This window comes from Photinus pyralis, unplaced genomic scaffold (assembly GCF_008802855.1).
Source record: "Photinus pyralis isolate 1611_PpyrPB1 unplaced genomic scaffold, Ppyr1.3 Ppyr1.4_LG5, whole genome shotgun sequence".
Classification (NCBI taxonomy): Eukaryota; Metazoa; Arthropoda; class Insecta; order Coleoptera; family Lampyridae; genus Photinus; species Photinus pyralis.
The window spans coordinates 1,689,781-1,706,067 of NW_022170596.1; the positions used below are offsets into that span (position 1 = coordinate 1,689,781).

General features: G+C 36.8%; 1 protein-coding gene across 4 annotated transcripts; it reads right to left on the reverse strand.

The window, feature by feature from the left end:
* Nucleotides 1-383: 383 nt before the first annotated feature.
* Nucleotides 384-13,200, reverse strand: LOC116170358 (protein ECT2). 4 transcript variants are annotated; one of them, XM_031486690.1, is made up of 13 exons: nt 12,893-13,199; nt 12,427-12,773; nt 12,166-12,378; nt 11,974-12,117; nt 7,667-7,757; nt 7,074-7,609; nt 6,371-6,502; nt 5,903-6,256; nt 5,337-5,730; nt 5,131-5,291; nt 3,163-3,597; nt 2,858-3,115; nt 384-573 (listed from the first exon to the last, which is right to left on the reverse strand). In XM_031486690.1, the coding sequence occupies exons 1-13, from the start codon at nt 12,975-12,977 to the stop codon at nt 457-459; spliced, it is 3,267 nt and encodes a 1,088-aa protein (XP_031342550.1). In that variant the 5' UTR covers nt 12,978-13,199; the 3' UTR covers nt 384-456. The 4 variants fall into 4 exon arrangements, with proteins under 4 accessions (XP_031342550.1, XP_031342553.1, XP_031342552.1 ...); XM_031486692.1 differs by having other exon boundaries at nt 462-591; nt 12,893-13,200; XM_031486691.1 differs by lacking the exon at nt 384-573 and adding an exon at nt 623-1,573 and having other exon boundaries at nt 12,893-13,200.
* Between the last annotated feature and the right edge of the window lie 3,087 nt (nt 13,201-16,287).

Genomic DNA, 16,287 nt, shown 5'->3' on the forward strand with positions numbered 1-16,287 from the left:
AAAAATTCATCATTTTACCCAACTGCAGAGCTTAATATGCAGTAATCCAACTGTCACCACTAAAAAGAAAAAGGTCAGGCTGTATCAGAACTTACTTTGCCCTTACCCAAGGTATGTCCGGTATACACCTGCAAACCAAAAATTAGTCAGTATAATGTAATAAAACAAAGTTAACAACTTACCATTATTCCATTTTCAATGATAGGTTTGCATTTCAGCGAAATACAAAAATGTAATGTAAAAACTGTATTTTTGTTATAAAAAGTAATCTCTTTGGCAAATTATTTACACATTAAAATTACAGTTTTAGTAAAAGCACCCCTCAATTCTACACTACATAACCGTACGTTTAAAACTTTACAAAAAAAAAAAGAAAACAGAACTAGCGACTTAAATAAAATCTTATATTATGCTTATGTATATGTACAAATATGATCACTATAGATAGCGTTAGGATTAAAGTCGTTTTAAAGCGGTGGCACCTAAGGACGACGCCTTCAGTTTTCTCGTGGGCTGAACGGACATCGGCGCCAGCGGCGGCGTTTCGCTTGAATTGTGCGCGTCGGCCAGCTCCTGTAATCAGAAGTTGAACTATTTATTTCGCTTTTTATAATAACGAATGGCACTCTACATCTAACCGGGTAAAGACCTACTCTATGAGGGTAAGATTCTTGATGCCAAATAGCGTGATTCTTTGGATATTAAATTTTTCACTCCTAAAACATAACAGCGAACCCTATAAAGATAAATGACTAAGACATTGAAACATAGAAACAATAAAAAAAAATCAATTGGTGAATCCAGGAAATCTAGGGAGTGAAGGGTGTCTAGGGAATATAAGGAATCTAAGGATTCTAGGGTGTGTAAGGTTTGTAGCGAATCTATGGAATTTAAGGAATCTAGTAAATCTTGGGAATCTAGGGTATCTATGGAGTCTGGAAAATCTAGGGAACCTAGGAAAATTAGGGAATCTAGATAATGTAAAGAATCTAGGGAATTCAGTGACTGCAGAGGATCCAGGGAATATAGGAAATGTAGGGAATCATTTTTTTATGGTAGCAGTTTTTGCATGCCACTACATAAAAATTGGTTTAATCCACCTTATCTGCATATTAAAAACATTGGGGCGTAAATAGATTTTTTATAAATAATAAGTAAAATTGACTTCTTTGAATGTATTTTATTTACCAATTTTTGACAAAAAGGCCACAAAAATAGGAGCATAATTCATTTCCCTTGGGGTAGGGACTCACTCAATTTCCCCCTCCTCACTGTTCCTCGATGTGGTTGTGGGGCTTGAGTGATTCAATGATCTTGACAAATTGTTGAAGGCTTGAAATTTAAACAGCCAACTTCACCACTGACTAGCGGACGATGGTACTTTCGCAAATGATCTAATCAACAACAAATCAGAGTAGCTTAAGAGCTACATCCTAGTAGTAGTTCTGTGGTCTTAGACGGCAAAACTTTTCTTTTCACAGCACCTCAACAAAACAAAGCCCACAAAAAGAAGCTACATTTCAAGTAACAAACAAAAGATGGGAGAAAAGCCAGGACTCCGATCTGGGAAATTCTGCAAAAAAAATAAATTTTTAACATTTGAAGTTATTAAAATTGACCATTAGTTTTAGAACACCCTGTACAAGGACGATAAAAATTTAATCATTCTCATGTAGCAGTCAGTATCCTTGATTTTGGCAGAATTTTTGAAATTCAACTCAACTGAGTCATAGGTACAGTATCCAAAGGCAAGCAGCCAAACGTCAAGAAATTTTCAAAAATCTTGAATAACTTGAAAACCTTTGGTGCTGGGTATAGGGAAATGTGGTATCAAATAACGTAGATTTTCATGTAGATTTCGAAAAATCGATAAAATACAGAGTTGCCCGGTAAAACTGGACGTAAAACGATCATAGCAATATTTTTTTTCGTAGTCTGAATACTCTTATACAACAAAATATAGATTATGATACATTAATGTAATCAGGAAAATGAATGCAAATAATTGCCGTTAAGATATATAGGGTGTGGCATTTAAAAAATATCAACATTGGGTCAAATCTCAGAAACGGCGGTCCAAAAAATTTTTTTGAATACGCCACTGAATTCTACAGAAACATTTTTACCTTTTTTCTATCTTACAGTGGTACTAAGATATGGTAACATCCCAAAAATCAAACTTTTCGTTTTCATCCTGTATCAACCAAAATTGGGCACACAGTATATTTAGTAACCATGAAATTTTTTATCAAAATATTTACCGGAGCCCCGAAAATCTGCGAGTTACTGTGGAGAAAACTTCCAGCGAAGATTTTGTTCTAGAAAAATTGTCGAGTTGCGGTTCAGTCAGTTCCAACTTCAATGCGCTTGAGTTATGTCATAAATTGTAAGTGATAAATAATTATTACTGTTATAAATTAATCCATTTTAAGACTGTTTACACCTCGCAAACCTATAGATTGCGACTGGCTGAAAGCTGGCTCAAATGACGTTTGAATTCACTCACAAAACCAAAATTAATTACAATATATTTAATTAAAGGTAATTGCGGCTAAATTCATAAAAAATGTTTAATAAAAAAAACAGAACATTGGATGCAACAATGATAATATTTGAGGTGAAATAAAATAATAATAATAGTAATAAACATTTGAAAGAAAAGTGATCCAAAGACACAAACAAAAGATAAAAAACAAAGATAAAAGAAAGAAAGTAGAAGAATGGGGGTCAACCCCACCCAAAAAGGCAACAGACGCTGTTCTGTAAATTTTATGCCCATATATGGGGAGGGGGGGGGGGAATTAATCTCCTACCTACCTCATTTTGCAAGCCTTTACCCCACCAAAATTATACTTACATTTATATTGCTGTAACTAGCAAGTCTCATCTGCGCCAGTTGGGAAGCCGGCGTAATATTCGTGGAGCTGCCAAACGGTGACATCATAGAAGAAACGGCGCGTTTCAGTTTCGAAGGTGTCTTATTAAAAGAAAAAGCCCGCCCCACTTTCAGTCTCGTTCTATTAGCAAATTTGAAAGCTTTCGATAACGTTCCATTATTTATATCGCTCGTGTCTATGTCCAACTGTTGATGTTCTAAGTACGCCAAGAACTTGTCCTAAAAAGTTGCAAAATTAAAAACGAGTAAATATCGCAGAATCTTACCGCGTCTGCAGTACAAGCGTTTGTCGCCATCTGCCTGCAAAGCGTTTTCAAAAAGGTCACCTTATCCACGTCGCTTTCGGTCATCGCGAACGAAAACAAACGCTCTTTGATTTCGTCGTTATTCCTAAATACGAGGCTGAACACTCGCTGGCAGTCTTCCGTTTCTTTAATGTCGATAACTCGCTTTATGTGACTGAGGGGCATCAGTTTGACGTGCTTGTACGGTTTACTGGTCGACTTCTGATGGTATCCGTTGACGGTGTTCGGACTCTTGAGCGTGTTGAACGCCTTCGATCGCTTCTTGCACACCTCCAGCTGATCGGTGAACAGAAATAGGACGAGGAAATTGCCCTTGCTCGAGAGTCCCTCGGACGAGGAAAGCTGTATCACCTCGGCTCTGGTGACGAAGGTTCGATGTGAGGAGATTAAATCGGGCTGAAAGGAGAAGAATGTTACTTAAACTCATTAGCCACTCTTGGACAGGTTCCCCTCTTAGCTACCCACCGTAACAAGGAAACTTCAACACCACAATAAGAATGGGACACCCTGTATGTGCCTTTGAATTATTTTCAATGTTAAAAGTTGGTTGTTATTTAAGAATGGACACAGGATTCGATCATATTTGTTGAATTCGAGGTCAATTTTGTTTTGTATCAGAATTACTAGTTTAAATAAGCAGTTTATTTGTTCAATTTTATTACATGCTAGATTTAACATCTGGAAATAATTGCGTAGGTCGTAGATAAGAAGTTATCGCAGCGTAAGCTAATTAGTTTCAAGATAAGAAAACACAGGTGCAGTTTGTTGAAAGACGATGCCGTATTTTGATCAAGGGAGGAGATAGGAAACTTGAAAAGAGAGATTTTAAATGGGGAGCCGGTCGTGAATCGAAGCTTTTTGGTTTGGTAGACGTTTTTTTCGAGCGTATTTGTTGCAAACAATCAGTTTTACCGTTATTGAGGCGTGACAGTCGGTCTTGTTTAATTGTAAAGTTTCTGTAACAAAAAAGTGCGATACGAGATTTATCTTTACGTCATTATTTAAGTCATGACCGGTTGCAGGAAAGCGAATTATAATAAAAATCCTACATTATTTACCAAATCTGAGTTTAAATAAGAATTTTGACATTTAATTGGCTGCCTACTGCAATATACAGCCAATCAAATGTCTTAATACGGGATTAAACAATAATCCTGGATGCAACTGGCCGTCAATGTTATAAATCGAGTTTAAGGCGTTTGACTGAAATGGTTCTTCCAGTCTGTTTGTTGAAAAGCGCAATTATGACCGGATAATGTGGATTATTTAATTAATTTTGTAATTAACTAGCATAAACATTATTGCAATAAGAAAGATAACGCTAAATGTATGAGAACCTAACACGTAATCCTTGGATTGTTTAACACTATCCGGTATTTTTTAATTTCTAATGAAGGTGTGATAATAATTTTGTCAGCAAATTGTATGATGTGAAACTGCTAAATTTTTCACAGCTTTCAGTATAAATTAGAATATTATTACCTTTGAATTTCATTGATTTGTTGTATCTCAAAGATTTCGATTAAAATATCGCCGGTTTCTATAGGTGGCGATGGAATAAGACAAACTCTTAGTCTTCAAAATACTCAAAACCCTAACAGCCTCTAAAAAAACTTCGAGAATATTCAAAAAAGTTTTACAAGACACCTCTACAGGACCCATTAATTGGTTTTCAGAGTCCTTAAGCGGCTTTGAAAGCCCTTAAAAAGCCTTTGAAAGTTTTAAAGAGCCTTTGTAACGGGTGGTCGCTTTAGAATTAAAAAAGTTATATTTTGATAATCATTAACATGTTACCGCTTCATAGCGAACCTGAACGAAAATATGTCTGGCGATCTATTTCAGCGAGTACGATCATGAATATATTTATGTCGATGTACCTTGGCAACACTGCACTGTGTATAACCTCAAAACCTAAGCTAAATTACTTACTGGACAGTTATCGATGTCATTAAAAATATCAAACATTACTCGCTGGCCCTCCGTCTTTCTCTTATCCTCATTGATATGCGTCATAACCTCTTTCAGAGCGGCTAGCGCTTGATCTAAAGCTATATGATCAGAATTTGTCTTAGACGTATGTTTTAAAATATCTAAAAATAAGAGGTGAGCGAGGAACACGGGCACGTATAACCTACCGTTTAATAATAAACTAATACTAGGCAACCTCTGCACGGGTCTTATTAGCAGATCTTGCAATTTTTGGCGCCCGCACTCCGGCCTCGTCTGGCACGCCTTCAGAAACGCGTGAAACCTGGGCTTATTCGCGTCGCACATCAGGAGCATCTCCTTCATTTCCTCGAAGAAGTTTACGAACGGTGGGTAGGCCTTTAGTAAGTCCGTCGAGTATTTCAAAATTATGTTGCCGATGCTGCGCTCCTCGGTCCAGTGGGCGGACGTCCAGCGCAATTCTTCGAGCATTTTTATGTGCGTTTCGTAAATTAGGGGTAGGTTGCCGAAGATGATTTTTAATTCGGTGTTGTTCAGTAAGGCTTCTTCTTCGGGCATGTCTTCTAAGTGTTTTTTGAACATCTGAAAGAATTACATTAGATTAGTATTCTGGGGATGAAGGACTCGGGGGTAATATTGTGTGACCAACCTCTCTTTCAAGTCCAAAACAATAGAAGTCAAGTTTTCAGAAAAATTAAAAGATGGCGTTGGTCACAACAATAATTTGGCGCCCAACGTGGACCGCGATATTTACCGTCATTATCGTATTTAAAATGTTAACATAATTCGATTCGGTTTGTACTAGCTCCATCACCACCTGCTGTCGTGCCGTTAGAGCTTTGCGAGTTTCGATGGCCGGACTACTTTCGGGCAGGTCGTTCAGGCATTTTTCTGGACTCGCGGTGCAATCCAAAAATGATCCCGACACGGATAAGAGCCCGGCGTCGCTTACTGAAGACCTACGTTTGTAAACACTGGGCGAAGGTTGTAGGGCAAGTGACGATAACGTTTCCTGCAGTCTTTTCCGTTTCCGTCTGGTGGCGCTGCTCGGTGTCGCGCTCGGTTGCGACTCTCGCCTCGCCGATGGCGACAGAACTTGCTCTATGTACTAAGATTCACAATCAGATCGATATCATTTTGAGCAAGCGATACTTACACAATCGACTTCAATGCAAGCATTTAAACTTTAGAGCATTAATAGCAAACTAAATGCAATACTCACATCGTCAAATAAGTATTCTTTTTCGTCGAGACAAATCTGTTTCTGTACAGAGGTCCAAAACCATTCCGCCTTTACAAATTGGGCTCTCGAGGAGATCTCCGGACGTTCGGCCACGGTCGACTCATCGACGACCTACGAATACAGTACGTTAGGAAGACAAGTGTTTGGAAAACCGTTCACCCGACTATCTCAAATATGCATAATTGGCAATTAATCGTTTCAAGTTACGCATATCTTAATGGAAGCCAAAGAATTATGAACATGGATCGATAATTCTTTGGCGAAATGTATGCATTTCATTCATTGAACGTGCAAAAAATTACTGCCAGGATATTTACTGCTTTCAGTACATAGTGAAGTGTCGCCCTCTAGTGTGAAGTACAAACAGATATTGTTGAGTACCATGTATATAGCGTAGTTTTGAAAGTTTTAAAGAGAATAATAAAGTGAATTAATTTTAGACACGTGTGAGGAGAAAAAGAGCCGGTCTGTGAGACTGGGCGTAAGCGATGAAAGCGCACTCTGTAGTTAAAAGTAACATGCTAATGTACAGGTTTACTTAAAACAGGATGAAAATAAAAATTACCGCCACACGTGTCATATTTTTGATTTGACGCTTCTCCGAACACTGAAAACCCAGCAATATTCTCAGACACGTTTCGTATAAATAAAATGCAAGTAGGTAAAATATTGAAGTTAGTACCGCAACGCCAGATGATTCTCTTGTGTTCCTAGCGCTTGTCGCAATGTCGGGAAATGCATAGGAGGAAAAGTCGGGAAAGCAACTGTTATTAAGAGAGTCTCTTCCGTCGATTTCAGATAAATTACTTGCATTTAGGTCACACATTTTTAGGCTACGCTTACGTTTAAACTTGTCGGATTTAAATGATCGTTTAAATAAGTTCTTTTTAACGTTTTTGTGGCGAAAACTTGTTCGAGTGTCGCACGACGCGATCGTTTCCACTCGAAAGTCGCCAGAGCTCGTCTTTTGGTTCGCCGGTTGCCCGCCGATCGTTTGCCGCCTCCTCGACAAGTAATTTAACGGCGTACGGAGCAAGTGGGAAAGTCTCCTGCGGGCGTTCTCACTGTAGCTCAGATCGCATCGGCGCTTGTTCACTGCGGCGGCGAACAGCTCACGTTTGCGTTTACCCGATGACGTTGTGCTATTGAGATCTTCCGTTACACACGTATCGTCAAAGTAAGTGTTATTAAGATTTTGATGATCTTCGTGAAGGGTTTCTAGGGTGGAGTTTAAAGCTTGCGATTTTTGTGTAACCTTTGTGCACGTAGATTTACCTTTGGTATTAGTTAAAAATGGCGCGATAGATGAAGCGGGTTTGGAAAGGTTAATATGGTCCACGTCGAAAATCTCTGCTTGCTCCATCACCTGAAAAGGACAGTCCAACACCTTGCAAAGATTATATTGTTAATGATAGGAAAGAGTTACTATAGAAAGATTCAAAAATATACAGGGCGTTTCTACTCGTTAGTGATATAGCTTCGGGAGGACCATTTGCGTGCAGATAGACCGACGGTCGCTCGCTCTCCCTGAATAAGTGTCAACTACAAGCGGGATGAGAGTGGGATACAAACGGCTAATATACAATATTGAGCCAAAGCTCTCATGTTCAAATTGAAATTATTTCCTTCATTTGACACATGCTTTTTTAGTGTGACCGCCATCTTGAATTTTTTTAATGGCGACATACGTCATGTGATAGAAAGCTTATTTTTTTCTCTTTCTTATTACTTTAAACATGTATGGTGTTAAATTATGTTGCCATTAAAAAAATTCAAGATGGCAGCCGCACTCAAAAACCATGTCTACACATTTTTTTAATCTCAAAATATGTGAAATATTGTCAAATGGAAACATTCTAATCTTCATGTCCATATCTCAAACGATTTGAGCATAAAACCTTTGGTTCCATGTTTAATAGCGACCCTATATAATTGAGTACGGCACGAGACAGTTGGTCTACCTGCAGGAGAACTCCTTCACGGTTAGCATTATGGATGATCCTACGTGTACTTTAAATTAACCACCATGATCCTTCCTACATGATACATTCTGAAGATGTGCTGTTAATCAAGAGGAACACCCTGTATACATTCATACTTGCAAAAGGACCCCACACTATCTTTACTAGGAAGATACCTACCTTAAAATGACGTAGAAAGGAATAACTTGTCGGAAGAACCCTTCTTCTCTTTCTTCACGATCAAACATTAATGGAAAAATACTTAATTAATTTCAATTATGGCAAATATTAAAGAATGTCCCCCATCTTTTTTTTTTAATTTTCTGATCTGTTATTTCTTCATCTTCCAATTTTTTTTTTCGGGCCAAAAAAAAAGGCAGTGTACAACCGGCAAAACACTTTTTCTTATTAATTTTGGTGCGTAGAATCCAAAACGATTCGTACTTTTTCGATTAGACTTCTCAAAAAAAAAGTTATAAACTAGAAACCAATTTGGACAAAAAATTCAAAGGGCTGTAACTTTTGATCCAGTAGCCCGATCTTGGAACTGTTTGAAATTATGGATTCTACAGGCCACATTCTATTAGAAAATATTTTTTCCCGGTCGATCTAAGACAATTTTTTTTCGGGCCAAAAAAAAGGCAAAACCTTCCTTTTTTTACCAAAAATCGACTACACCAAAATTTCTCAAGAAAACACTTTCTCTTATTAATTTTGGTGTGTAGAATCCAAAACGATTTGTACTTTTTCGATTAGACTTCTCAAAAAAAAGTTATAGACTAGAAACCAATTTCGAAAAAAATTCAAAGGGCTGTAACTTTTGATTTAGTAGGCCAATCTTGGAACTGTTTGAAATTATGGATTCTACAGGCCACATGTTTTTTCCCGGTCGATCTGAGACAAGAGAAAACCCACTTTTTACACATCCAGGCAATCCACAACGCAAATTTAATATCAATGTGTGGTGGTGGTACACTTAATGGGGAAAGATCCATTTAATAACAGACGTTTTAGAGAACTTTTTGAATGATATTTGTTTGCAAAGTCGACGAGTTATGTACTTTCAACAAGATGAGGCACCGCCGCACAACTTTCACAGAATGGCTGAAGTTTTGCACCATTTATTTGGAGATCGGTGAATTTTGGCGGCGGATTTTTGAAAAAAATGTAAAGTAATTTACAAACTTTCTTATAAGAGGTGGAGCAAATCTTTAAATACAAAAGTTGTGGGGTTTACCATAAATAAATCATCAGAAAATGTAAAATAAAAACAAATGAATATCGTAAAGTTACTAAAAAAATGCAAATTTAGTAATAAAAATCATTTTAAGCAACTTTTAAAGAATACATTTTTCCGTTTGGATGTACAGGGTGAGTCAACGATTACGCGAAGTAACTTTTGATGAGTGCTATGGTTGAATATTCTCCACATTTAAAAATATTTTAAATTATACCTACAGGGTGCGTTCAAAGTAGGACTAAAGGGGTAGATTTTTTAATGGAACCCCCTGTACTTGAATGCATTTTTTTAATTTAATTTAATTAATAATAATTAATTTACACTACGTGTAATTGTACCACTTTTTTATTATTTGGTTAATATACAAAGAATTTGAAGTTTTAAAGATAATTCGATTTATAAGAAAAATTTGGCATTTTGTTTCTTTTTAATTTATTATTTGTTGCCAGTAAGTTCCGTAAATATGCATATTTGCAATTATTATCAAAATTGCTACTTAAATTTTGATTCCAGGTTCTATATCTTATATGGAGGGTAAAGTAAAAGTCAAATACATATTACATCTACAATTTTGTCCTTGTAGTTCCAAAGTTATAATATTTCATATTAAAAAATCTCACTTTTTAAAATGATACACCCTGTATATTTTTCTGTCATCTTTTCGCTCCTTCAAAAACCTTCAAGTTTTGGTAATAATGTTCTATACCTATCTCTGGTAGTTTTAAAAATATCTTGGGTTTCCTGCTTTTTAGATTCTGATATTCAGGAACTTGCAGCAGTGTGTCGCTCTTTCCTCAACTCAAACCACGTAAAAAATATTAAAGAAACCTTTTTTGTGCAAACTGTGCAACTGTAGATAGTTGGGCATCTATAAAAATTATTTTTTGAATGTACAGGGTGTCCCATTTTTACGGTGTAAATAAATAACTAGCACACCCTGTATATTTTTTGTTTTTCTGATGTCATTTGTTAACCTCTACATTGAAACCTATTCACCTCTTGATTTTTTGTCAATGTTGCCATTTTATTACTTTCATAAAAAACAAAACAATGCTCGAAAGTAAGTGTAGCATGCATCGCAAATTAATTATTTGCTGCCAGTACCATAATACAAAAGCAATCTATCGAAAAATCCTATCTTCAAGGCATTAAGTTACTCCGCACAATCGTTGACTAACCCTGTATGTATGTAAGTTGGCAATTTTCCTAGATAACCGCTCGAGCCTATATATTTTTTTTAAATTGTAAAAACAAAAACCGAATTTTTTATAGTTTTCAAATAGTAGGCCATGGAATCATGGAAATTTTGTTTTGTTCCAGTAGTAACTAAGGCATCCGATACCGATCAATAAAAATGGCTGACAGTAGAAACATATTTACAACATTTAAAAAATGATGGGTGTTCCTAAATATGATGACGGAAAGGGCTACCTCTGTGGCTTATTTGATGACTAAAAGGTTATATAAACATAGGTCCGCAAACGCTTCGTTACAGGGTGTTAAAATTTCGCTATACAATCCAAATCTTTAATTTATAAACATACATAAACACAAGATGCAATTTCAAATGCGAACTGTCAAAACTAATAAAACAAGAGATTATCCAAATAGTCAGGGCATTTGATAGATTTTACTACCAACTACCAAAAATAAATTTTATTATTTTTTTACTTACAAGAGACCAAAAAGTTTCAAACAAATCAGAAAATCAAATTCTTATTTTATAATCTTCCACTGAAAAAAAGTTCAGGGATGGAAAATGGAACATGACCCTTGAAACAACACCCTGTAGACACTGTCCGCTAAATAAACAAGTGGGGTCAAAATTTTCAAATCTTCTAAACGGAAATTTACTTACTTCTCAACCTAATACACCCTGTATATAGAAAAACAGTGATATCAGTAACCAACATTTTGATATTATTATACAGTGTGTTTATTCTAAAATTTTCTTATTTTATTTGTTCTATTTACTGTATCTTTATCATTTTTTTAAAATGTTTATTATTGTTCACGTAAAATAACTTGGCTGCAACTCAACCGGTAAAGAAGGTATAACCATTTTCGAGACCATTTTGTAGCCAGTTCTCTGTCTACAATTAGTTTACAAAAATTGCGCAAAAATTCCACCTGCAATTCTTGGTCAGGGAACCAAACTTATCAGAATGCATATTACACCCTGTATAATAACTTATTGTATTTTCGATTTATACAGGATGTCTGGTGTCTCAAACCTCTACCTTTTGTAACATTTTTTCAGATAAACTGTGGGGTCCTGTCTACATAAATTCGGGCATAATTCGTGCACATGAAACGGTAAGAGAAATAAAATCGGCTAAGCATTAAGATAACAAAATCAAGCAAGCGCTCCCCGTACTTACTACATGAGTACAATCAACATCTTCCAAATGCGTAACACTTCCGCCATTCGATTCTAAAACCTCAGCCATATGTTTATCCTCATCCTCGGGAAAACCGAGGAAGCAAACCTTGGCACCGTGAAAAGGTTTTAGTTTGTGTTCGGCCTACAACAACACAATTAAAAGACGAAAAACGGCCACCGTACAACTTACAACAACCACGTCAAGAGTCGCGCTAAAATCCGGGTTAAATCTCTGCTCCCAACAGGTGAACACCCACGACTGATGCATGACGGGAACCTTAAACGTAGCAGCGTACTGATACTTATCGCCACCGCTACTCTTCGCGATTAAATGTGTAACCTTCACGGACATATCCTTCCGAATTGATCCGCCCATGTGATGCACTAACGGCACGACCAAACTCTGAAATCCGACAATTACGTTTACTCACAGTCACGAAACCACACTTACCAACTCGTTTTTATTACGAAACCCCGTAAAGCACACAATAACGCCCGTCATCGACAAATTAAATAGCGGTCTGGTATTATCGGGTAGCTGCTCCTGTTTCTGCGATAGTTGCCGTAACGCCACCGGCCCCAAAATCGACTGCCTCTGCTTATACAACGTGTTATACAGGTCATCGTCGAACGTGTTCAGTACGTATATCGTTTTGCACGATCGATCCTCCAAGTATTGCAGTCCGTCGTCGGACGTAATTACGGGAACCCCGAAAGTTTGCGCGCAGTTGCATACGTCGGGATCGGCCGCCAACGGCCCGACCAAGCATAGCCTCTTGTCCAGGGGGAGCAGGACCGCTGTCGACAAAAATTAACGACGTTAGAAAATCGTGCCTTTAACCTTGAGAATGGGAACCATAACCTCACATTTACTTGCCACTAGAATTTCGCGAGGGGGTTGCATTTTGACTACTCACTTTCCGTTTTTGTAAAGTCTTCGGCGTTAGAATCTATGCTTATGGACGACTGTTGGTTTACAATACGAGCGTTGACTTCGTCCATTTTGAGTGCAAAATTTTGTGGTTACATCAACAACAAACTGCTTATTTACAACTACCTTAACTAACGAATACTCAATCACGAACGTATTAAACCTTCACTGTACAATAAATTTATTATTTCACGTTTTTTAGTGTCGAGATTCATTTTTGAAAATAATTTACGTTTGGCAAAAAAATGCAGACTTCAAAGTTAAATACGCGCTTCTGATTGGCCCATTTTTGAAAATGACAGGTACAAATCTAGATTGCGCTTCACGTTAGCCGATGCAGAGATGGCACGTCCGCAATTGAATGCGAGCGACAAGGACGAAGAAATCAACTTCACAATAAACGTTACTTTAATGAAATTTAAACTCATCACTTTTGCATAATAATTGTTGCATAAAGCGATTGCAACAAAAAATTGTTCAATTTCGATCGGTGATTTGTTTACAAATTAATAGTGGTATAATTTCGCCATTCGGCTCGCGATTTTCACAATTCGCGGCGATTTCCCACACTTTTTTCAAACAATACGCAATGTAAATCAATAAGAAAAGCGCTGAAATTTGCATCCCCCACAAAAAATGACTTTTACTTTAAAAAGGGGCCCAATTTGATCTAGAAAAAAAACACGTACCTTTCACCCTGATGTAGCAAAAGAGCGGTCTCGTTCTGCATTATACCGCACCTAAAATTAACAATTTTATTGCAAAAGGCACCTACTTTGCGAGGAGAGGTACCTACCAAACATTTGTAATGGACATGTTAACAGAGTGTTCGCAACTTACGCACTAATGATTTATCGCATACTCTTATCATGTAAAATTAGATGTTTCTTTGTATATTAGGCCTATTTTTATCGGTGATAAATTGGTAAAATGAGACAGTTCAATGTTACGCACTTTGCGTTATCAATAACATTCCTAAAAGTTCATGAGAGATGTCATCTTTTCTTATACTTTCTTGGAGGCGACAGTTTGGGTGGCAAGTAAAAGGGAATTGGCTATAATAACAATGTGCAAACTTTTTTTTGCGCACCCTAACGCTAAGGTAATCGCCGCCAACAAAAATAGGGCGGCATATGTAGGTACAACATTATTTTACCTACTCCAAGAGATTAACTAGTATTTTATTAACCACTTTCAAAAGCTGCCGAGAAAGTCTACTTTACAAGTGAACAAAAAGTTAATAAACGAACCCCTAAAGCAGATCTAAAACAGTCTAAAAAGTATATGAGGTATATATATACAAACTTGAAAAAAACGGTTCTTCTCAATATTCCTAGAACATGCTCTACACTTGACCCACCTTGACTTGACTGCAATTTGGAAGTATGAATATTTACAGGACATTCATAAGGACAAGTGCATAATTTTTTAATTAAAAATAAGTATCTAACGAACTTGTTACGTAAAAGATACATTTTCTGTATTGCAATTAAGGTTTTAAATTGACACGAATATCACCTGTACCTACATCCAGGCACATGTATAACAGAATACTCAATACCGAAAAATCAAGGAATATTAATAGTGTGTTCTCGGTATATTCATTGCTGAATATCCATAGAATATGTCAGACGAACGTGTATATTCATAGAACATTTTATGCATATTTGGAATATTCACAGCATGTTAAAGGAATATTCTAAAAATATCCCATGTTATCTGGGACGTGGCATGTAGGTCAACTGTGCAAAGTTTGAACTGAATCGATCCAAGTGTTTGACAGTTATCGTGTTCACGGACGGACAGACGGACATAATCGACTCGCCCCTATAAAGCTTATATCGCTTTGCTCTCCCGCTTAGGCTAGTAGGGAAAATACATAATATCTATATTAATTGGTATAAAATCATTTTCTTTTATTTTAGTGTTATTTAGTATTATTACTATGTTCTTATTATTGCCCGCATCAATGGGTATTATGGAATATACCTAGTGTATCTGTGAACAAAATGTTCATGTTTCTTTAGTCTTTAATTTTATATGTGCCTCTCTTTTTAAATACAGAAATATAAATGATCTTTGTAAATGTTCAGCGTCAAATTTTTAGTAGAAACAGTTCTGCCATCCGCCCCCCCCTCCTTCGCCCTGGAATTTTCAAAAGTCGGCACATATAGTTGGAATCGGTACCGAAAAGAACCGATGGTACATTGTTGCTGTTAAAATTGGGTTCTGAAGTGTTGGCGTTAAAAATTTTTCGTACATTGGTGGTTGCCGCTTATTATTATTATTATTATTAACGATAAAATATTATTAATAAATAAATAAAAATAAATTATATGTTAAAAGTCTTGCGCATGACCATTTTACGTATGACAAAAAAGGGTATAGATGGCTAAGCGTGCTGAAATTCAATTTCGGAGTCTTTTTTAATACCGAGTGATCCAAAATGACTGCGGACAGTTTGAATTTCCCACAAAACTAAGCATTTATACAGTTGGTAACATACCAAATGTCATTTGTTAAAAAGCAGTGGCGGATCAATTATCAATTTTTAGGTTTTCAAAAAATATCCATTCTAATGTTACGCGAGGGATAGTATTGCTAATTAAACGATCACCGTACAGTGCAGTAATAACAAATAGAAATTTTATCACTATAGCGCGTTCGCACCTCCAGATTCAGTATGGGGTCTTACGGACTAATTGCCTCTCTTACTAGTTTGCGGCATTCTTCGATAATACTATCCTTGTTTCTAACCGCATTGATGTCAAACTGACATATGATTAATTGGAAGTATTAAAACAAAACATAATCTCCTTGTGCTGTCATTGTCACGTTTGGCAAGCATGTATTGTATGTCTATAAGCACCATACTGAATTTGGAGGTGCGAACGCGCTATAGTATTGTTTTACCCACCAGCTTATTTAGATTTCAACGGGCGCATCTGTTGTTGGAACCAAAATTTCGAGTACTAACCTCTTCACAACGACTCTCAGGATCTTCGCGTACCTTGCGCCTCTTGAGGATCATATCGTAGGTATTTTTGTCCCCGATGACAAATCATGGCGCCTCGATGTCTATTGGCACTTCTGGAATATTCGCTACAATATTATTAGCACAGTTTATGAATATGTTAATATAGCGAGTAAGATGGGCAAAAGTGGCGCACTTAATTTGTGCATCAGTTATCACCTACCTACTGTTGTATTATCCTATTTAATTCAAGAGAAGCTCGGCCAAATTAGTCCACGCCCCTTTTTGTGTTTAGCATTATTTTCTTACTACCAACCGGCTTCGCATTGAACACGTTTAGAACTCCGAACCTTTTAGGCGGCAATTAAAGCCGGCAACGCACTAGGCAGCTGCGGTAGCGAATCCGA